This window comes from Lathamus discolor, chromosome 6 (genome assembly GCF_037157495.1).
Source record: "Lathamus discolor isolate bLatDis1 chromosome 6, bLatDis1.hap1, whole genome shotgun sequence".
NCBI classification, from domain to species: domain Eukaryota; kingdom Metazoa; phylum Chordata; class Aves; order Psittaciformes; family Psittacidae; genus Lathamus; species Lathamus discolor.
Window position 1 is genome coordinate 54,587,598 of NC_088889.1, and position 25,351 is coordinate 54,612,948.

The following is a 25,351-nucleotide window of genomic DNA, read 5'->3' on the forward strand; positions in this document are numbered from 1 at the left end:
TTTTTGTTTTTTTTTTTTTAATTTATTTTTTAAAGGATTTCAAAGAAACAGAGAAAAAAACCTCCAAAATTAATTAAGAACCCACAAGTGGCTACTACAAAAAAACCCCAAAACAACCCCAAACAAAACACAACACCCCCCTCCCCCCAAACCTAACCCAAAACCAAAGCTGAAGTACACTGTGGTTTATCGTCCAGTTTTGCTCACACACACAACACCACAATTTCACACCAGATTGTAAAAAATTCCTCTGGTTATCTGTAAAGTTACAGTTTGTGCATCAGGAATCCTACATTTTCCTTCAGCTGGCAGTGGATTCTGTGAGGTCACCAGGTGCCACTGTAATGCCACATATACTCCCAGTATCTGTAGCTCTTTCTGACAACTCTCCTGAAACAAAAGAACAAAACAAAACGAAACAAAAAAGCAGCAGAATTCCAGGGACTCTGGTTATTAAACCTTCATAAGATTTTCACCGCTTTAGAGCTATTCTATAGCATTATTCATAAACTTCATATTCTTCTGCAATGCAGCCAGTGCAACGATCTGAAGACCAAAAAACACCCCCCACCCCCAAGCTACTCAAGAAGTCCTTCATTGGCAATGCCTTTTTAAGTTTGACAGTTAGGTACCAGCAAAATACATCCCGTCTGATCCTTGACTTGTAAAATCAGAAACTAGGGGCTTTCTGCTTGCTTGATCTGTTTTCAAAAGGACCAGTTAAACCAACAGCAGCAGTACATTGCAAATAATTATAAAACAATTACATTAGATAAATGAGATGCAGGCAGGTAAGATGTGTCTCAGTTTTGAATGGCTAGAACAACCAAGAAATTGGTCTTTACAGCAGAATCTTGTGCCATTTGTTTTGGTAGAAACAGTAAAGCCAGTCAATCTGTTTGGGAGTGCTTGGACACTTGGAACCTTGGTTTCGACATTTTCACAGATTTATATATTTGAGGAAAAACAACAACAATGATAAAAAGACACCAACCTGAGTAAAACTCTATTAGAATAGAGTGATCATTATTCAGTAAATCATATATTGCACCTTAAAATAAATCATTATAAATTGTATAAAAACAGAAATTCATCTGCCAGGAACAGGGAGGAGCTATTCTGTCCTTCATACACACCCACATGCATCCCTGCACACACATTCACATATTCACTTGCTCAGTTTTTTTTCCTATAGTTAAAGCTGGGAGTGACACGCCACACTCCTTTTCCTCTAGCAGAGGCACTGAAACATTAAGGCAGGGGATATTTGTGGTGAAATGCAACAACAAAGCTCACCTCCAAACTTTTGGAGAGTCCTGCCAACAGTGCAACTACAGTTAAGTTTGACACAAGCCTTATTTAAAAATCTGTGTTCTCATTAAGAGTTTCAGTACAAAAATAGAATCTCTGCTGGTTTTTTTTTTCTAGAGTATCAACTAGAAAGGCACAATTTCCAAGTATAAATGTCCATTTGAAGGAGCTGTTTGTACTCCTTTTTTAAATAAAAAGGAACACAGAAAAAAAAAAAAATCACAGAGGCACATACCTATCAGCTAAGTAACCAGATACAGTAGATAAAATATTTTCCTGAAACTTATAATTCAATATATTAAAACAGCCCACAAGCCTGGTGTCTGTAAATGAAATCATATAAAATTGTAATAAAAAGCTTGTGTTATTATTTTAATATTTAAATTCTAGTTCACTGTTCATTCTGCAAATTCTATTTCGCCTATCAGTACTGTTAAATTCCCAAGAAAAAGCAAGATTCGTCTGTTAACTTCAAATAGTTTTGCTTGGGTTTTTGTCTTTTTCAATACCAATCTGTGGCTCCTGCCAGCATTGTGTTTTTCCTCCTGCAGATCACAACTTCAAATGTGGACAGAACTGGAGAAGCCAGACACAAGACAGCGCGCACAATCCCAGAGAACATGAGCAGAACATCTCCCTTTCCTCTGCGCAGGTTACGTCTCCTGGAGACACCACGTTCCTCCCAGGCTATGTGTGGTAGCCATTGGCCTTCCCGAAGCCTGGCCCAGGTGTGACGTTTTCATAGATTGCCATTGCTGTCATGTTCTGGTAAATAAGATCGGTTTTCCTGTCTTTCAGAGATCTAATAATATCCATAACACACTGGTTTAGGAAGACATACTGGTCCTAATGGGAGGAAAAGAGAGGGTAAAATGTTTCTAGAAAATACCTGATTTTGGAAGTAATTCTGCTCTTGAATATAGGGTTTGGGTTTTGGATGCACTGCACTGAATGTTATCACAGAGTACTTTTTAGATGTTATATTTATACACATACACAGAAGTTCTTAAATAGGGCTGGAAAGGACTTCACATGATGTCACCTGATCAACCCCCTGTAAAAAGCCAGAATCAAGTTCATCATCGTGGCTAGCACCCTCTTAGAAGGTTGGAACTAGATGATCTTAAAGGTCCTTTCCAACCCTTACTACTCTAGGATACTATGAAGGAGCTTTTACAGCCTTTTTCACATGCACTGAGTTAGTCCAGACACCTTTTTGGATCAAAATGATAATTTCAGCAGGAACACATGTGTTCGTGCAGAACACAAAAGAAAAGATGCACACCAAGACCACTTGACTCAAGATAGTTCTGGCTCACAGCTATAAGGCTAAAACTCACATGAGTAGAACAAGCTGCAGGAAAAAAAAAAAAAAGGCACCACATTTTTTCAGGATTTGAGTCTTTCCAGTTGCAAATGCCAGTCCTACAAAGCACTCTGTAAAGAGACTGCTTGGACTTACTATGACCCCTGGCTACAACTAATTTTATGAAAGAGCTGAGGCAGGAAAGAGGGAAGTTAAATGAAGAAAAATTTCCGATTGCTCCTTAATATCTCACCTTCCTGCAATCCTAAGCTACATTTTGAGTCCACCCTTCCTGGACTATTAGGCCCATTTGAAAAACATGCTGCTGGATGGAAGACAGCCTTACCTCAGTTTGCACCATTAAAGGCCGGTGCATGCGAAGATCATACACCACTCCATACACATCCACCGTATTTTCCATTTCAATCTGCTGAATCAGGCGGTCAATGGCAATGAATGTCCCTGTCCTCCCAACACCAGCACTGCAATGACATGGGGAAGCCATTTACTGTTTTCTCACAACCACCTGCTCAACAGTGGCCCATTGAAAAGCCAGTAAGGCAGTAAGATGGTTTCTGTTATTTCAGTGGCACAGGTATTAAAAGTCTCTGCAGCCTGGAGGGGTAGTTCTTACCATCACCAAGAGGGAGGGAGGACATGCTTCCAGGCTTCCCAAGCTTGTACTTGCACAAGGTTGCATACAAAAACACTTGAAAAGGCAACTATTTCAGTTAAGTTTTCCAGGCTAGGAGAGATTGTCTTTTCTAACAAAGTTTTGTATCAGGTGCTTTTCTACCTATGTAGTAGCACTATGTTTCCGAAACACAGGGCAAAGGTTTTAATTTGGCAGGGTGAATTGCCCATGTCCTCAAGCAGAGACATTTTTCTTTCTTTTTTTTTTTTTTAAATCACATTAAAAAAGAATTGTTCTTAAAAAAGCCACAAGTGTGTCTATCACAAACACGTTCTTCTTACCTGCAGTGCACCAGAGTAGGAGATTCGATTGGATTTTGACTGCTGTACTCATGAACAAGGTGTCTAAAGTTGATGAGAAGCTCTGTAGTCTCTGGCACTCCGTGATCTGGCCAGGAGGTAAAGTGGAACTGGCGCACTGTGTGGCCCTCTGCTGTGTTGGACTAGAGGAACACACATTAAAAAACAAGAAAACTGGCTTCAGAGGAGCAACAGTAGAGCTTTCTGACACAGGTACTGGGCAAAGTTCATCTTCGTTAACGAAGCCTGTTACAGACTGTACAGTAACTCAATGATATTTCAGTTTCCCTCTTCCTTCTGCGCTGGCAGAGAATATTTTGAAATAGTTTTCTTTCACTTTTCATTTTATTCCAAGATCATCTCTGCTGCATTACAATTGCTGAGAGGTAGCTAAGTGTTTTCAGTCCAGCAGATACTACAAGTATCTGCATAAGCACAGGTTTTGGTACAAGTCTGAGGGGAACACAAGCTGCAGGATCACTGAAGGATCACCAATCAGGAATTCCCATGAGCAAGATGGATTTGCTGGCAGATCACTTTCTGCCAGTGAGAGGGTCTTACTGGCAATCCACCCCACCTCCAGATTTGTTACTAAAACACTATTGTGAGAAGCCAGGGCTTATGAACAAATGCAGGCACATCACAGGAAACTTCTTGTCAGTAAATGGGGTGAAAGATTTCAAAAATCAGACTGCTGGCAAAAAGCAGGCAAATATATTCAAAGTGTCAAATTAAAATAAACCACTCTTGCTCTTTTCCCTCAGACAACTTTGAATTTGTTTAAGTCTTAGTGAAATTACTGTGTTCTTTCACTCCAGTGTTGCTGGACACGTGGTACGATAAACCATACCTAGAGATACTTCACTAACAGCAACTGAGGCGGTACTCACCTTTTCTACAGTGAAGTCCCTTATCGTCCATTCTGGAAGGACGATCTCTGAGACCATTGTCACAATGATGTCACCATAGCTCTTGGGCTGTTTGTCTGGCCAGTACTGCTCACATTTTGTCTAAGAAGAGAATTACAAGGTTAGGCATATTACACACAGCAATGTTAGTTGTGAATGACACCACCTGAAGCAAGGCTAGAAAGCACATCAGCCTTCCCAGTAGCCTGGCTCAGGGTAGGAAAAGCTCTCCCAAAATTATTCTTTAGGGAGAATAAGCCACCCTTACAGATGGTGATTCTACAGCCCTCCTGAGACAATCTATTCTGGTAGTCAGCACATATAAAAATGGGAAAAAGCTAAAAAACCAAACCAATAAAATAATAAAAATAAAAATTTGGCTTATTTAATTTAGAAAACAGCCACTCAGTAAGTGGATGGTTGTTAAAAGAAAGTGTTCAGTCTCCAACCTAGCAGGGTAACAAAAAAACTAGAAGAGATACAACTGTCTTCAAGGGACAGTTCAGTTTTAATAAAAACATACCCGGGCTTGTTCAACACATTTTGTCAACATAACAATAGAGTAGATGTTCTTTTCCCAAATCATGCACCAGAAGTCTTCTATAGTATTGGGTAAAGGACCCTGTGCAGCAATGAACGCCTTCTTTGAGTTATAGCCCTAAGAAAGAAAAAAAAACCAAAGAAGTAAAATACACACATACACATGCAGAGACATAAAAAGTGGACTTGAAACATCATTATGAGCTGTTGAGGCTACATTGTAAAAATACACATTATATTTCATTTCAACTCATGAAGTGACTTACAGGCATATAGTTCGCGTTAATATAATCATCAGATGCAGAGCTCCGATCTGAAAGTTTAACACGGGAAATATCATCTGCAGAAAGAAAAAAAATAATTGAATTTTGGAACGAGACCCTTTCAGCAAAATACTGCTTATCTAATGCACGGTTTCTAAATAAAAGGCATTTTAACAATAAAGTTTTAGGAATCATAAGTGGCAGTAGTTTAGAATTTTTATCATGAAAGTCTTCAGAAAAATGAGTGGCCAGGATAAAGACTGAGAATACTCAACACAGATTTTCTTATTTTTTAAACATGGTTTAGTCTTGCATATTTATATATTTTCAGTCCAACATGGAAATTACTATAGTTTTAATTACTGGAGAAAAATGGGTAATTTTTCTCCTGCTGCCATTGAAGCTGATGTTTTTCCTTCAAAGCATTCCTACGTACCCACCACTGTTTGCTTCCAATTCCTCCTTACACTCAGCTAGGCTCGGATGCCCGCAGACAGCCTGGCTGGGTTTACATTCTCAGTTCACCTGCAGAGCTGGCCAGCAGGGTCTTAATATTTCACATAGCTCTGCACATCTGCCCATAGTCAACAGTTAACCTCTTTTTCAATCTGGACCGCAGTTTCTCACAAACGGAAAATTAAATTATTACAGGAAAGTTCTTTAAGTGAAAGCTCTTTGGGTTTGCTTATACTAACCCATGGTTTTCCATCTAAAATCTCAACCAGTAGCAGGCGTAAAACCAAAGAGAGTAACTCACATGGTAAGACATTGTTGTATCTATTTTTGCCCCTGTTCTCAGGAAGTTCGGCAGCAAATTTGGGCTGATGAACACCAGCAGACTTGAGTTCCTACAATGAAAGGAGGATTTATGAGCCCCTGCATCCTGGTTTAGGAATTAAGCACAAACACTTGACTGAAAGACAAATACTCCAAACATTCTCAGCCTTTGCTGTAAAAGCAGGCATGGTAAATGGGATAAATGATGATAAAAAAATCTTTTTACAGAGTGGAAGAGTGACAGTGGCAAACGGATAGACAAGGAATTCATACAGAATGTAGGAATAGTAGCATGTTTAAAACCCAGAGATGCACTTTAAAGGCCCAGAAACAATTTTACAGAAATACAGGACACTAACATCAAGGGCACTCTCATTCTGATCCCAAGGCAGGGAACTACTTAGCATAAACCTTGCAAACATTACAGGGAGAAAGGGACCAAGTACACCAGGAAAGGACTGAAGGAAGCAAAATCTGAAAGGCAAGGTGGAGCACCAGCCTGCAAAGCAAAATCAAAGGGACAGAATTTGATCTGGAAAGAAGAAGTCAATTAACAGCTTCAAGGATTGGTGAAAAAAACAAAACAAAACAAAACAAAAAACCCAAACAACAACAACAAAAAAAAAACCCAAACAGCAAAAAAAAAAAAACCACACACACACAAAAAAAGAGATTCTTTAACAGCAGACATGACAACACAGAATCCTTACTGCCAATCAGTTCCTGTCTTTTATGCCTGAGCTTTAGCACATTTCACAGAAGAACATCAATGGTCACTAAACAAATCGGAATTGCTGTTTCTCTAACTGCTCCTTCAAGCTATTCCACAGGTGTGGTTTGTAAATCACACCTACACTCTAAAGAAGTCAATGACATTAGCAAGAGACCTGTCTTGCTGTGTAAAAAACAAAAAAAAGATTGAAAAATAACAAAGTGCAGAGAAGCGAAATAGCTTTCCCTAGGCTGTATCGTGTGACTAGGGAAAGGGCTCAGGAGATCCTGTCTCTGACAAGAGCGCAAACCAGCAGGCCATGCTGTAAGCTCACAGGTAGAGACAACAGTTCAGGATGTGAAGTATTTGTCATGCACTTCAACTAAATCTGGAGCTGAATCAGGGAAGGCTGTACATGCATCTAAATAATCTCTGTAATAAAGGTCCCTTCTCTTCCCTTCAGTAAGCCTCACGTATGCTTCATAAGAAAGCTGAGTTGCCTTTCCAAAAATGTGTTGTGAAGTGCTCTCTACTGATGGCACATACCTCATACTCTTCAGCAAATCCACAGTTGGAGTCAGCTTGCTGCTTCTTAAAGTAGGATTCAAAGTTCTCCACTTTAATCATCTTTGATCTAAAATGAGAAAATCCATGTAATTGGTAACTAGTACTAAGTAAATAAGCCATAAATTCAGTTAATGTGTTAGAAAGTGCGCTTTACTTACTTCTTGACTCTTCAGGGAAGGGTGGGGGGAAGAAAAAAAGGTTGATTAGACACATGCAGCTGTGGTTTTCACTACGTGAATCTAAGAATGAAAGCATGACTGTTAGTAGCAGCCACAAAACTGCGTTTAAAGGGAACAGGATATCAAGCATGGCATTTAACTGATCTGTTAAACCACAGAAAGAAAAGCACATCCTTCAGGAGGATATTACAGTAGGTTTCAGTCAGCCGCTTCTGTACTGCCATCAAATTAGTCCTATTCCCTGGTGTATTTTATGTCAACTAGCAAAGTCTACACAGGTGGGACTTTATGGGATGCTCCAGCTATGCCTTTCAATCAGTACAAAAATTGAAGCAAGAAACCAATAATGTGATTTGACTGCACTGCCTGTGACTTCCAATATATTGTAGTTACCCTCCCACAGTCAGCTTTCACAATCTCAACATTATCTGAACTAATGGCTCCGCACAAAGTAGTCATAAACCAAAGGAAAACTCAGGCCACGGTGCAGAATGTTGCCCTTTATCAACAATTTGAATTGTTCCTTCAGCGTGTACAAAGCCTGTATTTCATTCAAACATCATGTTTTTCAAAACTACATGGTGCATTTCTGCATCTAATGGTGATTCATGAAGCAAGCACCCCGAGCTCTGTGGCAGCTCTAGAAGTCTCGATCAATATGATTATTTTTAGTCTGCAGGCTGGAGTCTTTAAATTCTATGAGGAATAAATACTCAAAAATTCCATATAAAACTACATAGAAAATGAGTATCAGGACTCAGAGCAAGTTTTGCAAGTATCACCTGAGCTCAGAAAACAAGTGTGTGAAAGGACATGGACTTACTTAATTGGAGAAAAGGACACCTCAGTATTTCTTTTATCCTTCCTATAAGGCAAAAGAAAATAACACAATAGGTTGATAGCAGAATTTAATGGAATGCGGATGAGATTCCTGATGACAGCTATTTCCTGTGCCTGTTTAGAACAATTTCTTTTAAAGCATCTCACTTGGTGGAAAAGAAGACCCTTCCGAGGCAAACCTTACACCTGGAAGAGGACTAAAATACTTCATCCTTCCTCCAGTGATGTTATGCGATGGGACTGTTTCTTTCAGTTGGGACCAGAGTACAATACAGAGTACAGAACACAAAGCATAGTTTGGTGGAAGAAGTACATCTGAGGGATCTGCATTGCTAGCTGACGTCCCAGGAGAATTGCTACTAATCCCAGAATGTCTACATTAAGAGTTCAATGGTGATGTGCCAGTGGTACTGAAGGTGCTAGTTGAATGAAAGTAAGTGTTCCCAGCTTTAAAGGGAGGAAGCTCTTGTCATTATTGTCCACAGTTATTAGACACACTTGTAAAAATAACAGCAGCTAACCAAAGAAACTAAGAAAACTGGACTAAGGGCCCTAGAGCTATTCTTTAGAGAGAATGCACCACATGACCAGAAGCAGCAAAAACCCTTTGTGGACTCTTAGGTCCTAGATTATTTGGAAGAGACTGGAGATTGAGACACCAGCTCAAACCCTAGGCAACTCATCAGCTTTGGGGTACTCCAGAATGGAAGTTTTATGTGACAGGCCATCAAGCAATTAACAAGTGTGATTAATGGATAATTTAAAATAAAACCAGCTAAGATATAATTATATATGTCTTTTAGCACAATAATTTGTGATGGTTGCTCACTTCTGACTGAATTACTTCATCACCATAAATGAATTCAGAAGAGAAAAACAAAACAATCTTAACTCATTAGTTTGTAACTATGGGGTTGAACAAAATCACTTAATTATTCTGATACATCAGCTCTAATCTGTAACATACAAACAAGATTTTTAACAAATGTATTTTAAAGCACGTCTTCAAAAATACATTCTGTATTTTCAACAGAGGCCTTTTCAGAAGACAGATACAGAAGTGCAATACTGGCGCTCCTCATCACAACAAATATGGTATTGAACACATATTACCTTCGCCTTCTCCAGAATATGAAACCCCCTATAGTGACTACAGCCAATATAGCTAAAAGGCATCCAATAATGGCTCCAGCAATAACACCTGATAGGAAAGAACAAGTATTACTCATTACTGATTTACCTTTTTGGAACTGATCTAACTCAATCAACATAATACAAGAGAACCTCACAAGTGACAGAGTCTACTCCACTCCACTAAATGTCTTTTCTTTACTGTGTCCTTTGGCAGTTCCAGTATTGAAAGCTCATGAAGAATAACAAACCAAGGGTGATAAATTAATAAAGAACTGGGATCAAAGGACCGGTATTTCCATTTCAATGCATCTCCTTTTAATTTACCACAACTCTTAGAACATCAGCTGCTTTTTGCTACTTGTTTCTGTACCAAAGCCTCACTGTGGCATCCAATCCCTTTTAGCATGCCCTGAGTAGCACAGCTTTTGGTTACTTCCACAGTGGAAGTCACACATGGAAAAAAGAAGTCATTCACAGAACTAGCAAGGTGTGAATTTACAGAGCAAAGTCACTGTAAATTGTCACTGCCAAGCTGGACAGAAACAGTACATCACAGAGAAACCAGGAGGTGTTTTGTTGTTATGAAACTTGCCATAACTTAAGGATCTCCACACAGTGGGCATGTGCCAAGCTGCCAGTCCTATACTTGACATTAACTATACCTGGATCCTGCGGTAGCAAAACTGCCTCAGAACAGGGTGAAAATGATACATAACTATCTTCTGCCACAATTATGCCATCCATGTTAAAGGTTATGTTAGTGAAACCTGCAATGCTTGCCCTGTTGATAAGGGAGAAGAAATAAAAAAGTAGTACATTACATGGTTTTAACAACCTTAAGCAAGATCTGTCAATTTTTCTTAAGATACTCTTTTAGATTTCAACTGCAAAAAAATTTACCTGTATGAACAAAGTGGAGTCAATGGTCCATTTTTGTAGCCACAGGGTTTGTCTCCATTGCCTACATTAACAATGTTTGTACCATTCTGAGAAGGAAAAGGTGATTTTGCCTGCTCTGTAGCTACAACATATGTTACATAGGTGACCGTCATCTTCTTCTTGAAATCTTCATATGTATTGTTCAATTTGGACTTCAAAGACCCACAGCCTTCAGGAAAAAACAAGGATATATGTTGTATACACCATCCACTGATTTTTTTACCTATTGTCGCAGTGGTGAGATGGTCACATTCACCACAGTTATTACTCCATAAATGCTGCCTGAAATGAAAGGCTGAGTGCAACCATCTTGAATCTCATCTACTGCAGTGCAACCTAATGAACTACCTCCCTACTCCCCAGTGTTATTTGTTTTAATCTCCTTTTGATTTTATTTCTACCATGTGTAGTGGAGCTTCTCCGTAAAGCTCCACTAGTGGTCGATTCTGATGTCCCCCTGGACAGTCTTCACTAGGCAAGTCAGTCATATTCACAGGCACTCTATCAACTATCATATGTAGTGAGTATGATGCAAACTGGTATTTGGTAATGTTGTGCGACCCAAGCAGCATCAAAACTTATTCAGGGTGACACTAAACTCATGCTGACCTACGCTTCCTTGCTGTGTCTTATAGGAAGTCGCACACTTAAATTGTAGGAGACCAAGAAGTTAAATTCTGCCTTTTCTTGACATAGACAAGCATTGGACAAAACCATGACCAGAAGTTTCACTTCCAGAAGATTAGGAAGAATGGGCTATCGCAGCCAGTGATCAACAGGACACCACCTGCAGAAGAGCATTGCTTTACAGTGTCTGTTTTTAGGAGATGAACACTAGAAACTTCATAGAATCGAAGAATGGTTTGGTTTGGAAGGGACCTTAAAGATCTAGTTCCAATCCCCTGCCACAAGCAGAGACAACTTCCACTAGACCAGGTTCATCAAAGCCCCACACAACCATCCTGAGGTGAATTATACAGTTGAGGCATATATAACCTAAGAGGTAATAAAGAAGCTCAAATTACCAGTTGTCTAAGAATTCAAGAGCAAGCAAACTGATGTTAAGTATTCAAAGTATTGCAGGAGGAAGAAGCATCTTTCTCATTCGATTGAAGTTTGCATAAATTGTTCCCTGCTGACTGCCTTTAAGCTAAAAGCTCTTTCTAAAAGCAGATATAGTACTGAATTCACCTTCAAAAAGAAGCCTTGCAGGAGATCTGAAAGATGGAAAAGCCCTAACAAGTTTTCTACAGTTGTGGAGACAAGGTTTGATCTGCCACCAATGAGCTGGTGGCTCACTGTCACTAGTAGCAAAGCTCTCACTAACTTGCAACTGTGCAGGAACAGGGTGCAAGACAGCTCTTCTAAAGCACTAGATCGGTTATGTCAAAAGCAGCTGAGGTTGCAATTAATTTAATTGCATAGAAATGGGTGTTCAGTACTATCTGAGATACATTATATGTCTGTCTGATCGCTATCTTCCATTTCAAATGGATGTACAACCCAGGTTATATCTGCAGGTCCTTGAGGGTATCTTAGATATCACCCTTGGGCATCTCAAACAGCCTTAGACACCACTGCTTACACAACTGAAGAAAGTCCCCTCTGTCAACCCTAAAGGAAATGATGTCTGTTTTAAGAGAGAAACACATCTCAAACATATTAATGCTATTTCAACACTATGAAGCTGAAGTGATGCTTGGGTGTAAGGATAGTTTTCTGCTCCTATCAAAGTACTCAGACCCTATATTATAAATACAGGCAATCTTCCTTCCTTCCTTCTTTCTGTCAATCACATCTTGAAAACTTTGCAATCAAAACTATACAGAAGAATGCCCTGAATCTCATCATGACTAAAAAGGACTGGCTGAACGTACAAGCAGAGCTGTTACTGCATGCAAAAGACTGACAGTCAAATCAGTAACTCCAGGGCAGCTGTGAAAACACATGCACTGGTATACTACATACATATGGGCATTTCTTGGATGTATACTATATGGAAAACCACAGAAGAAAGATCCATAGTACTGCTGCAAGATGAATTTCCAGTGTTAAGACAAAGGATAAGCATGAATGTCAAATCCTGCTTGGGGGAAACTATCTCCATAAGCTGCTCTATACCTCCAGTGCACTGGCAGAAATTAAATGAAGTTCAAATGGAACCTACACTGCAAAGGTAAGTTCCCTAACTTCATGATTTACATCTTTAATTGGTGAATGTCCAGTGGTATCTCTGTTCTGATGCTTTAAAGACATGTGTTTAATAAACCACCCTGTAGCTTTCATAGTGTTCAACCTCCCATGGCACGTAATGGGAGGCTTCCATCAAGCTTTCCATCTGTACCATATTTCTCTCAGTTAATAAAGCATTTTAAGTAAAATGAGAAGGAAAGCTCTCTTTTTTTTTTCCTTTAAAGATTTTATTGCAGATATCTTACAGCTGAAGAAGGGAGGGGGAAAATCATTCCACATTCCAAAGCTGCTTATATTAGTAGCACTGAAAATTATTCTCTGAGGAAAAAGGGATACTACACAATCTTGTGGCAGCAAATCAAAATGGTAACAGCACAGTGTCAATACATATGAGACTTTTATACAAGGATAAGTCACGGTGGAAAAGGTTGAGTGAAAACAGTAGCTTTCTGAAAACAAGGAGTGATCTGACTTCAAGCAAGCCTTATGAGTTTTGAAAGGTGACTGAAAATAGTGAGTCAGATTTTCCTCTATCCATTTAGCACCTGTTTAGAGTTTAAAACATAATGCTGTCTGATAAATTATTTCACAAAACTACAAGGTAACATCATAACATCTTACCTTGTTCTTCTGTTGTGATCATTACTGCATAGGCTTTTAATGGACCATTCACTGCCTCAAAGTCAGAGAATTCAACAGACAACGAGTTGTGACTGACTGCCTTGACTAAAGGAGCTCTGCTTGGAGGAGGTGGGTCTATAAACAGAAATATTTTTTAGTACCTGACTGGTAAAGAAGAGTTTTCTAAACAGTAAAATACTGTAACACTGATACTATTCACAGAATGCATATTTATTGTGCATCACATTAGACTTTGCATGAACATTGTATTTTATGCATAATGTGTAGGATGATAGCGTGCTGCATTCAAGTTTTCTGTTCTGCAATCATGAAGTCAACATTTTAGTCCTATGAATATTTTTAGTTGTCAAATCGCAATGCTTACCAGTAATGCTTGTATTACACGTTTTCTGCACGGGATCACTTTCAGAACTATTTGAAAGAGTTGCAATACTAACAGTATAGGTGCTGAAATAATCTAAAGATGGTGTTGTGAAGGTTTCTGCTGAGCCTTCTCCAATGCAGGATGGAGCCTGTTCTTCTTTTTCCCATGTATCATTAAATATTTTAATTTTGAAGCCAGAATTGTTACCAGGAGGACATTCCCACTTCAGCATTAGAGAAGACTCCTTGAGCACTGGTTCACACTGAAATGAATTCACTAAGGCAGGAGCTGTTAAAATACAAAAACAAACCCAAAAAACTCAAGAGGAGTAAGAAATCAAGTATTGTAGTAAACAGAAAAAGCTGTCTTAGTTCTGTGTGTAAATGTTTATAAAACTTCAATATTCCTTTCCACTTTTTAAAAGATAAAGCTTCTGCCTACAAGGAATTGTTACGCTATGAGGAAGGGAAGTATGTAGCACACTAAGTATATTGACCTCTTCTGTGCTCTCTAACTCCTCTGCAGACAGGTTGCTGATCTTGACAGATACTCAACATAAATTTTCTTAGTAAAAGTTTTCAAAATACTGTTCAGTCACTGAACATAGCACTCAAAGAACATTTATAGAGTAGTATGTAAACTGACACTAGCTTACTGTTGTCCTGGGTTTACCAGGAGCCGTTTTGCTCCTTCTTAGTAACTGGTGCAAGCTCTGTGTTTTGACTTCCAGCCTGGGCAGAGAGCTGATAACACCAATTGTTTTTAACTGTTGCTAAGTAATGTTTATTCTGGCCAAGGACTTTGTGAGTCTCATGCTCTGCTGGGGACGAGGGGAGGCCGGGAGGAAGCAGAGACAGGACACCTGACCCAAACCAACCAAAGGGGTATTCCATACCACAGCATATCATCCCAAGGGAGGTAACTGGGAGTTATCTGGAAGGGCACGGTCTCTCTCTCTTTGGGGGGGTCGAACTCGTTCGGCGGTGGTATCGTATTCTCTTGTTATTTTCTCTTATCAATATTATAATTGGTGGTAGCAGTAGTGATTTGTGTTATACCTTAGTTACTGGGCTGTTCTTATCTCAACCCGTGGGAGTTACATTCTCCTGATTCTCCTCCCCATCCCTCTGGGAGTGGGGAGGGTCGCCGGGGGAGTGAGTGGACGAGCTGTGTGGATCAGTTTAAACCACGACAGTTCTTTTTGGCACCCAACCAACAAAGGGTTGAGATAACGACAGATCTGACCGGATTAATAGTCACTCGTCACAATGCTGATTTATTGGCCCTCAAAGCTGTTCCTCTTGATCTCACAGGTTCAGAACTCTGTACATTACATGCAGCTGGGATTTGCTGTGGTAGTGTTTTACAAGGTTGGGGCTGGTGTAATTACTTAAAACTCTTAGGTGCCAACAAATACAATGAATATAAGCTCTGTGCATTAAGAGCAAAGGAGTAGCCATCCTTAAGAGCAGCAACTACAATATGTCAGCCTGAGAGTCTTATAGTACACTGTTAAAACTGCATCCTTATGACCAGATAGAAAAAGGTATTACAAAAAAGTTAATGCAGCAGTAACACTGAGAAGAAAGGTCCCTCTAAACTAAACATCTTCTAAAACTTGGCCTTCAAGACCAAAACTCTTCTAACTTCCACAATTGTAACACACAGCAAACTTATTTCCTCTCTTGATGAAGCAGCATTTGGCACTTCCAAATACAGGGGTAAAAACCTCACGGATTTAATTATTTTGTTATTTACAAAGGGTATTATTTTAAAAAACTAAGAAGAAGCATAACTGTGGAAACTGATTCAGTTAAAAGACAAATGTGAGTGACTGGAACTGATTTCTACTGCATTTCATAAATATTTCTTTTCCTTCAGTAACACTGTCAGCTACTTCTACAAATAAGGTGAAATTATAGAAGGTTCCAGGCTTTATGATTATAAATAGCTCTGGTGATACTGGATATCTGGTTGCTAGAAGAGGAACTACAACTTTGGATGTCTGTCCTGTAGGTGTAGTGAGAAGAAAAATCATTTTATCAATGGGAAAAATCAGAGACCAGCACACTCCACCTGGATATGAAAAATGGAGCTGGGCTCTGTGAAAGTCAAGATGAGACTTCATCAGCACTCACAAATACTTGCTGACAGAGACAGAAGCAGCAGAGGCACAGCCACACTTCCATGTTTTGGCCTGATTAAGCATTATGAGTAGCCAAACAGAACTTCACAGTACAAAGACACTCTTAAGAGCTTCATCCTGGGACCCATCTGGAAACTGTCCTGAGGAGCTCTGGGACAGACTCATCAGGGAATCTGTCCCATATTCACTTCAGACAAAATGGTACAAAACAGAGGAAATTACACAGCGGCTCATATTCACAAAGAGGGGCAACAAGGGTCATAGTGCCCAGGATGAGGAACACAGGAGTACCTCAGCCTTCTCCTCTCTGCTGTCAAGCTGAGCAGTACAGTATGGTCAAGAGCTACATAGCACAGTGCTGCCCAAAGACAAACTGCAGGCCTCTCCAAAGGGGGACGTTACCAAGGCACAATGCTCTCTCTCTGGGAATGCTTCAAAATAATACACATGGAGTGAAGGCAACATCCCCCCCCACCCTCCCCAGAGCCCTTTTCTACACATTAACATTGATGACTGTAGGCAGGCTGTGTGCAGCACTTCTGCCTGAAAAGATATTTTTATTTCAGCCCTCAGGCAGGTAGGCAGAGCCCTGTACTGCACAGGAAAATACAGGCCAACAGGAACAGGGCTGCAAGAAACTGTGACTTACTCGTATACAGGCTTATGGATACTCCTTCTCCTTCTGTCTGACCATCAGCTGCAACTGCAAACACTGTGAAACTGTACATTGTTCCAGGCATCAACTCGATAATTTTGGCTTCAGTGACATTGGATGTCAGGTTCATAATGGAGGTATCAATTACAATCTCTATCCTGTATGTGTAGGAGTTGGAAGCAGTGTCGTTCACTGCCCATGATAAGTTGACAGAAGTCACACCAACATATTCCGCCTTGAGATCAAGAACTGGGCTGGGCTCTGTGAAACACAAGACAACAATTTGTCAACCTGCAAGAACATCTGCTCACATGCATGGACAGAAGAAACACAGGCACTGCTACTTCACTCTCTTCTTTCATTGTTTCAAGTGCAGGAGCACCCCAACATCATCACTAGATGCTCCTGGAGGCTTCTGCACCAATGAGCAGCTAAGAGAAAACTGAAGAAAAGTCATTCTGCGTTAGATTCATCTCCCTTTGACACTTCAAAGTGGAAGCACAGGTTGTGATGCCAACAAGTCCAGTATTTTGCTTCAGTCCTGTGGTCAGGAAAGACACAAGGTTGCAGGGGAAGATGTGGAAAGCAATTGGTGGTATATGCATGCACAGAAAAGGACTAAGGAACACGTCAGGTATAAGCGGAAAAGGAGCGGAGGTGATGATCAAAGCACCTTGCTCCTTCACCACCATTCATGTCCTGAGCTTGTGCTGCCCAAAGTTCACTTTCCTGCTGCAGCCCAATAGCAGCCACAGCCTTCAAATCACTCAAGCTCCCCTGGCAGAATAACCTTTCTCTTTGTGGCAGCCCTTCAAACTAAGGGTCTGAGGCTCCCATCCTCCAAAAAGCAAAGGCAGCAAAATTGCCCACAAATCCCAGGCCAGGCACGGAGGTTCTCAGGAAGTGTTCCTTCTTTGTGTCACAGACCTTGGTGACCACCTTCAACAATCACTGTTTTTTGAGTGGAGGCTGTTTATTTTTTATTTTTTAAAAGACTATGTCTCTTTCATACAAACAACTCTGCCTGTGGGCAGGCAAAGCACACCACCTCTGCCTACAACAGTATTAAATTTCAACCCTTGGGCAGGTGGCATATCTCCATGCTGCACAGCAAAATACAGTCCGTTAGAAACAGGCTTGCAAGAAACTGACTTACTTGTATACAGGCTTATGGATACTCCTCCTCCTTCTGTCTGACCATCAGCTGCAACTGCAAACACTGTGAAATTGTACACTGTCCCAGGGATTAACTTGGCAATTGCAGCTTCGGTGACATTGGATGTCAGGCTCTTAAGAGAGGTACCACTTACAACCTCTATCCTGTATGTGTAGGAGTTGGAAGCAGTGTCATTCACCGCCCATGATAAGTTGACAGAAGTCACACCAACATATTCCGCCTTGAGATCATGAACTGGGCTGGGCTCTGTGAAACACAAGAGAACAATTTGTCAGCCTGCAAGAACATCTGCTCACATGCATGGACAGAAGAAAAACAGGCACTGCTACTTCACCCTCTTCACATCAGTAAAAGACAGTCCACCAGAAATAGGGCTGCAAGAAACTGTGACTTACTCGTATACAGGCTTATGGATACTCCTTCTCCTTCTGTGTGACCATCAGCTGCAACTGCAAACACTGTGAAACTGTACATTGTCCCAGGGATTAACTCGATAATTGCAGCTTCGGTGACATTGGATGTCAGGCTCATAAGAGAGGTACCACTTACAACCTCTATCCTGTACATGTAGGAGTTGGAAGCAGTGTCATTCACTGTCCACGATAAGTTGACAGAAGTCACACCAACATATCCCTCCTTGAGATCAAGAACTGGGCTGGGCTCTGTGAAAGGCAATACAAAAATCAGTGAAGACAGAGAAATTAAAAAAAGATCAGCCACAGCCAAATTTCCCTATTGTACATAGAATGAGCATTATTTGTAGCAAAACGGTACTTCTACAGTATCAATGTCCATTTTCAGACATTCATGCTGGGGATCTCTTGAAAGGCCACAAGAGTTCTGGGGTTATATTCTATTTTATTTCATTTCACATGCTAAAATTATTTGTTTCTACAGTGGCTTTCCAGAGAGATAAGCTGATAGAAACCAAGGAAAGAAGCAGAGTGAGGATGATCTTGGTCTGTTAATTCAAAATTTTGCTTGTGAGTCTTAATCTGAGCCCTTCAGGCAGGCTCTCCTCAACATCAGCAGACGAAAATGGGCTCCTTGAGCAGGTCCAACAGCTGACCCACCCTGAGGGGCTGTATCTGCAAGCTTGGTTCAGCATCAGCACTAGACAGACAAGACTCACTTCAAGCAGCTTAGACAAGCTCATGTACTAACCAGTAGCTTCATGACACACTGCTTCTATTTGCTCTGTAGAGATGTTGCCTGCTCCCCTTCCACTTCTGAGCTAGATACAAAAGAAAGGTCTTCTCCTCTTATCTGTTCCCCTCTGATCTGGGAAAAAGGTGCCACTGCACAAAGCCAACAAAAACGGCACCACATTTGATGATGTGTCCCGACACACTATCATAGGCCACAGAAGCCCCAGGAGAGGGACTTTGCAATGAACTCAAACGTATTTTCAAGAAGCCCCTGTGATCCTAGCCAGAACCCTGCATGCCATGTCATTTGGTATGAACTGAGATAACTTGCTCCCAGAAATATTGCAGGGTGCCTATTCAGCCCTCAAGTCTAGAAAAAGTCATGTTGTGGCAGCAGCTGGATATTACATAGTCTAGAGCAGTGAAGCTGATGAAATAAGTGCTTTAAAGGCAACACATGCACACACAGTGACACATACAATCTCAGTCCTTTTCCCTTTTACCAAAGGCCACTTGCATTCATGCCCATAGGAGCATAGTACAAAGAAACATCACAATGACAAACAGCACAGGGTTGGAAGCCCAAAGTGAAAAAGCAGCACAATTTGGTACAAACTGCACATTCATCCCGTTGAGAAGATGATTTCCTTACTTGTGTACTGGATTATGGATGTTCCTTCTCCTGTGGCCTGACCATCAGCTGCAACTGCAAACACTGTGAAACTGTACATTGTCCCAGGGATTAACTCGGTAATTGCAGCTTCAGTGACATTGGATGTCAGGTTCATAATAGAGGTATCATTTACAACCTCTATCCTGTACGTGTAGGAGTTGGAAGCAGTGTCGTTCACTGCCCATGATAAGTTGACAGAAGTCACACCAACATATTCCGCCTTGAGATCAAGAACTGGGCTGGGCTCTGTGAAACACAAGACAACAATTTGTCAACCTGCAAGAACATCTGCTCACATGCATGGACAGAAGAAACACAGGCACTGCTACTTCACTCTCTTTACATCACTTATTGTTCTGAGTGCAGGAGCACCCCGACATCATCAACCAGATGCTCCTTGGAAGCTACTGCACCAGTGGTGAACTACGAGAACACTGAAGAAAAGTCATTCTGAGTGGGATTAATCTTCCTTTGACACTCCAAAGCAATAGCACAGGCCATCACTCTGACAGGACTCCCAGGTTTTCCCTTAGTAATCTAGAGGTGGGAAAGAAAGGGATCAGTATGGTGGGCAAGAAAGGGCATTTCTGGCTGGTTGGGTTTAGTTTTGTTGTTGTTGAGGGGCATTTATTTTTGGGGACCAGGTGGTGGTATTAAATAGGGTTTGGTGTTTTATAAAAACAAACAAACAAAACAACAAACAACAACAAAATGGGGCTATGTTTCCTCAACACATTAACACCTCATCTTAGTAGTCAGCCCAGGTAAGGTTTGTATTGTATTTCAGCTCTTGGGCAGGTAGGCAGAGCCCTGTACTGCACAGGAAAATACAGGCCAACAGGAGCAGGGCTGCAAGAAACTGTGACTTACTCGTATACAGGCTTATGGATACTCCTTCTCCTTCTGTCTGACCATCAGCTGCAACTGCAAACACTGTGAAACTGTACATTGTCCCAGGGATTAACTCGGTAATTGCAGCTTCAGTGACATTGGATGTCAGGTTCATAATAGAGGTATCATTTACAACCTCTATCCTGTATGTGTAGGAGTTGGAAGCAGTGTCGTTCACTGCCCATGATAAGTTGACAGAAGTCACACCAACATATTCCACCTTGAGATCATGAACTGGGCTGGGCTCTGTGAAACACAAGACAACAATTTGTCAACCTGCAAGAACATCTGCTCACATGCATGGACAGAAGAAACACAGGCACCGCTACTTCAGTCTCTTTACATCACTTATTGTTCTGAGTGCAGGAGCACCCCAACATCATCACCAGATACTCCTGGAGGCTTCTGCACCAATGAGCAGCTAAGAGAAAACTGAAGAAAAGTCATTCTGAGTTAGATTCATCTCCCTTTGACATTCCAGCGCAGAAGCACAGGCCATTACTCTGACAGGACTCCCTGGGCTTCCCTTGGAAACCTAGAGAGGTGGGCAGGAAAGACAAGGATGGAGGGGAAAGTGTGTAAAGAAGATAATTAAAAAACAAATAAAAACATCAGGGCTATGTTTGTGTTGCACACTAACATCTCATCCTCTTCATGCAGGTCAGATCAGGCTCTAAGACTGAAGTATCAGGTCTATGTGCAGTGGTATTGAGTTAAAATCCTCACACAGGTATGCAGAGCCCTGTACTGCACAGCAAAATACAGACCAACAGGAACAGGGCTGCAAGAAACTGTGACTTACTTGTGTACTGGATTATGGATACTCCTTCTTCTGTCTGATCATCAACTGCTACTGCAAACACTGTGAAACTGTACATTGTCCCAGGGATTAACTCAGTAATTTCAGCTTCGGTGACATTGGATGTCAGGTTCCGGACAGTGGTACCACTTACAACTTCTATCCTGTACATGTAGGAGTTAGAAGTGGCGTTGTTCACTGTCCATGATAAATTGACAGAAGTTGTACCAACATATTCTGCCTTCAGAGTAAGGCCTGGACTGTGCTCTGTGAAAGGCAAGAAGAAAAACATTTTAAAAGATTTACACAGCTCTCCTCTAAGCTACATAAAGTACTTCAGCTGTATTCTTTTATATTCCAAATCTATATGTCACAATATCTTTGAACTGCTGCAGCTGCAACCTAAAAAGCCGTAATAGCAGGGAAAGGAGCCCAACTTGAAGAGTGAAAAGTACTTCAAGGCCACACGCCAATCATGGTGTTAAATTGCACTTCCAGTCATCTGTGTAGATACATTTATTTGGCCATTCTCTACTTCAGCAAGGCAGTTGAATCCATACACCTGCAATGCTCTTTGCACTCTGGGCTGTAGTCCAGGTTGAAAATGCTAATTCATCCTAAAAACACAAAACAGCCTGGAGATTCACATCCTAGTCTCACTCCAAAACACTTACGTGTTACATTGTTTGAATCATTTATTGCCCTGTTCTGCAGTGACACATCCATGGTCCATCTTCCATCCCCATTGGTTTTGTTTCCACTTGTAGAGTTTATTGATAAATTATCATTACTACTGGTTCCTGTTCCTGCAGTTTCATTTGTTGAGCTGCAGTTCCGAGTGCCTGAATGAGAGAATAGAAAGCAGTAAGTATCTTTACAAAATTTCTGGGTTTCCCATTTGCAAAAGTATAACCATTTATAGATTTCGTGGAGAGACCACAGTCACTTCTGTTCTCCCAGTTTGTTCTCCGGCAGGGATTTTACTGCACGTTGCCTGGTTTCACCACGTTTAACTTCTTTGAGACAATATCAATTAGATTAAGAGATTGCCACATTATTTCAGCTATTCACTAACTCCACTCAAGGTGTAGATGAAAGCTACCATGATCTGCTTTTTTTTTCCCCCGTGCAGTTTTGTTTGAAAGGAACTGAACAGACTTGCAGGCATATTGTGCATGTATTTTCCTCAAGAAGCTATCAGAAGCTAGCTGGTTCACTCAACCTGGCATGGCAATTTTGTCTCTTCCCCTCTGTGTACCAGCAAAAAAGTTCTAGTCCCACAGTGTGTTCCCACAACTAAGGGATAGATGGTATACCTACTGAAAACAAGTTTACCTTGATGGAATACAGCCCAAACTGTGGACAGAATGGATTCAGGCCCTAAAATTTCAAGGCTAACTCATGCAAGTCTGATGTTCAGTATTAAAGAAGAACTCAGCTGCAAGTACAGTTGAGAATTTCTGCCACGTTAAGAATGTGTCATCTAGCAAGTACAGCAGTTGCTATACTCGCTTCAGAAAATACTTAAAGCATCGCTTTGGGGTCTGTCTTTGTTTGGTATTGCCTTTAAGTATACTTTCTAGTCTTTCTAAGCACATTATATCTGTACTCGACTTTGCCAGAACTCTTTATAAGATGAAAAGCAAAGGGATTAAAGCACACATTTGTATCATTAAATACCCTGAAATGCATTGCATGAATTACAGCCACTAAAATAAGTTTACATTTTTTGAATGAAATTTCAACAACATTTTTTCAGGCAGGTTTGGTTTGGTGGGGTTTGGGGGGGGGGGGGGGGGGGGTTGGGGGGGGTGTTTTTTTTCAATCCTTAGATGATATTGATCAATTTTTCTTAAAAGAAATTACGATCACAAGAGTTCTAAAAAAAATAAAAATAAAAATAGAATTGAACAACAGTATGATACTTACAGACAATTGTACATCTGACCTGGAAAACAAAAGTAAATTATAGAAATTAAAACTTTAAAACTACTGGAAGTAATTAATACATGGGGGATGTGAGGGGAGAAATCAGTTAAAAAATAAATAAATCAATCTAGACTTTTCCACCTGCAAAAGACACCTAATAATCTATTGAGAAAAATATACCGCATATCAAACTATTAGAGAAAAACAAACAAACAACCTACGCTGGAAAAAATGTTAGTTTCCACTATTTTACAAACCAGCTTATTTTTCCTCAAAACCCAGCCTGCACACATATATACACATATACCTACAAAATCTTAATCAAGACACTTTAGTAAGCACCTTCAACATCATTCCACAAAACACGGCAGATGTGAATTAGCTCTTTTTTTTTATTGATAAGCTTTCCTTTCATTCTATTGCTATGTAAACGTTCTTATTACTTCTCAGAAAACAATACTTTTTCAGCTTCACACTTTTACTTGCAAATAAACAGTTTCCCTTCCTGCCAGTGTGCAAACTGGCCTGTGAATTGTTCTGTTCATGTCCCTCCAGGTGGCAGCACAAAATGCTCCTGCAGGAGTGAAATAAAAGCCCCAGCCTGAAGTCTGCAGGCCATTGAGAGAAAAACCGTGATTTCCTGGGACTCTAGTAGCCAGCTGACACCAACCGAATGCAGCAGCCACTCTTGTCACGAAACAAACAGACTACTTCACCAATTGTACCAAGAATGAAGTACAACTATTCACTTTGGAAAGCAACACAGAAGGCAAAAACAAGTATGCAGAGATACATGTCCCAAGGACTGGAAGGTCCCTAGCCTGGTGTTGGAGATGTGCAGGTCACATGCCTTGCATCAGCTAGGCTTGCAAGCATGGAAGTTTTCTGCCATGCCCCTTTGGATCTGTTTTTGGCATCATGGTGCAGGCAGAGGCAGCCTCCACCCCAGTGGCTCTAACATGACCTGCAGAAGGTCCAGTCTTTTGGTTGGACCTTATACTGTGTTCCTCTTAAAAAGCTCTGCTTAGCTTTATGCTGAATGGTGCATTAGCCACACAACGTACTGAGCCTAATGAATGCAGAGGTTGTCACTTTTATCTAAAGCACTTGCAATTGTCTTATTTTCTCTTTCCACCATTTTCTTAGACAGTTTCTGTAATTCCACAAGCTCAATCAAAATAAGCAGTTATATCACAAGAATGGAATGCAAAGCTTGAACCCCAAATCATTCATACCCCCAGCTCTTGGGTTGCTGGTGCCTCAAGTAGCTCCACCACCAGTAGTTCCCTGTATTAGGCACGGGCCCATGCAGACACACCCTCAAAAAGTAGACAGAAGACACCATTAAATCTTGTTCTCCATATGAGAGACTACAAAACGCATTCTCTGCAAAGAACTCCTCCAGCTTTACAATAAAAAGAAATGCAGCAGAAGCAAGCTACAAGCCTTCTACTCTGTTCTCATGAGACCTCACCTGGAGTACTTATGTTCAGGTGTGGGGTCCCCAACATAAGAAGTGTGTGGGCCTGTTGGAGCAAGTCCAGAGGAGGGCCACAAAGATGATCAGAGGGCTGGAGCACCTCTCCTGTGAAGAGAGGCTGAGAGAGCCGGGCTTGTTTAGCCTGGATAAGAGAAAGCTCTGGGGAGACCTTCTAACAGTCTTCCAATACCTAAAGGGGGCCTACAAGAAAGCTAATGAGGGACTTTTTACAAGAACATGCAGTGACAGGACGACAAGATTTAGATTAGATGTTAGGAAGATTAGATATTATGAAGAAATTCTTTGCTGTGAGGGTGATAAGACACTGGAACAGGTTGCAGTTGGATGCCCCATCCCTGGAAGTGTTCAAGGCCAGGCTGGACAGGAGTTTCAGCAACCTGGTATAGTGGAAGGTGCCCCTACCCATAACAGGGTGGTTGAAATTAGGTAATCTTTAAGGCCCCTTCCGTCCCAAACCATTTTGTGAATCTATGATTCAAGTGGAGAGACCCTCTTCAGGCTTGTGGTGGTCTCAGAGCCATAGCAAGCAGAATTTGGGCACACTTCCTAGGCAAAAGAGTACTTGTAATCATCAAAGAACTAACACCTGGTCTTCTCTAGCACAGCCCTCCTGACAACTCAGCACACAAAGGACATTACTCAGGATGCAGGTGTCCTATGTACAAGCAGGAGGCTCCTCTTCAAGCTTTCTGAGTATTTGAGCCCAGCCAAACTGCAAGGCCATTAGGAAGTGAAGAAACATTAGTCTCAGGTCTAAAGCTCTT

The 25,351-nt window shown here is 40.9% G+C and overlaps 1 protein-coding gene across 1 annotated transcript in view; it reads right to left on the reverse strand.

Annotated features, from left to right (window-relative positions):
* PTPRJ (protein tyrosine phosphatase receptor type J) overlaps window positions 1–25,351 on the reverse strand; it is a 71,714-nt gene continuing 46,363 nt past the window's right edge. The window contains exons 2-23 of the mRNA XM_065682817.1: window positions 23,087–23,105; window positions 21,832–21,999; window positions 21,161–21,424; window positions 20,338–20,604; window positions 19,447–19,713; window positions 18,042–18,308; window positions 17,626–17,892; window positions 16,464–16,730; window positions 13,669–13,956; window positions 13,284–13,418; window positions 10,431–10,638; window positions 10,193–10,311; window positions 9,510–9,597; window positions 8,380–8,421; window positions 7,357–7,444; window positions 6,079–6,169; window positions 5,325–5,398; window positions 5,042–5,176; window positions 4,501–4,620; window positions 3,593–3,753; window positions 2,964–3,099; window positions 1–2,157 (exon numbers count right to left, since the gene is read on the reverse strand). Of these exons, the coding sequence (XP_065538889.1) occupies window positions 1,999–2,157; window positions 2,964–3,099; window positions 3,593–3,753; window positions 4,501–4,620; window positions 5,042–5,176; window positions 5,325–5,398; window positions 6,079–6,169; window positions 7,357–7,444; window positions 8,380–8,421; window positions 9,510–9,597; window positions 10,193–10,311; window positions 10,431–10,638; window positions 13,284–13,418; window positions 13,669–13,956; window positions 16,464–16,730; window positions 17,626–17,892; window positions 18,042–18,308; window positions 19,447–19,713; window positions 20,338–20,604; window positions 21,161–21,424; window positions 21,832–21,999; window positions 23,087–23,105 (3,630 nt within the window). The 3' untranslated portion in view covers window positions 1–1,998. The remainder of the gene's footprint in view (window positions 2,158–2,963; window positions 3,100–3,592; window positions 3,754–4,500; window positions 4,621–5,041; window positions 5,177–5,324; window positions 5,399–6,078; window positions 6,170–7,356; window positions 7,445–8,379; window positions 8,422–9,509; window positions 9,598–10,192; window positions 10,312–10,430; window positions 10,639–13,283; window positions 13,419–13,668; window positions 13,957–16,463; window positions 16,731–17,625; window positions 17,893–18,041; window positions 18,309–19,446; window positions 19,714–20,337; window positions 20,605–21,160; window positions 21,425–21,831; window positions 22,000–23,086; window positions 23,106–25,351) is intronic.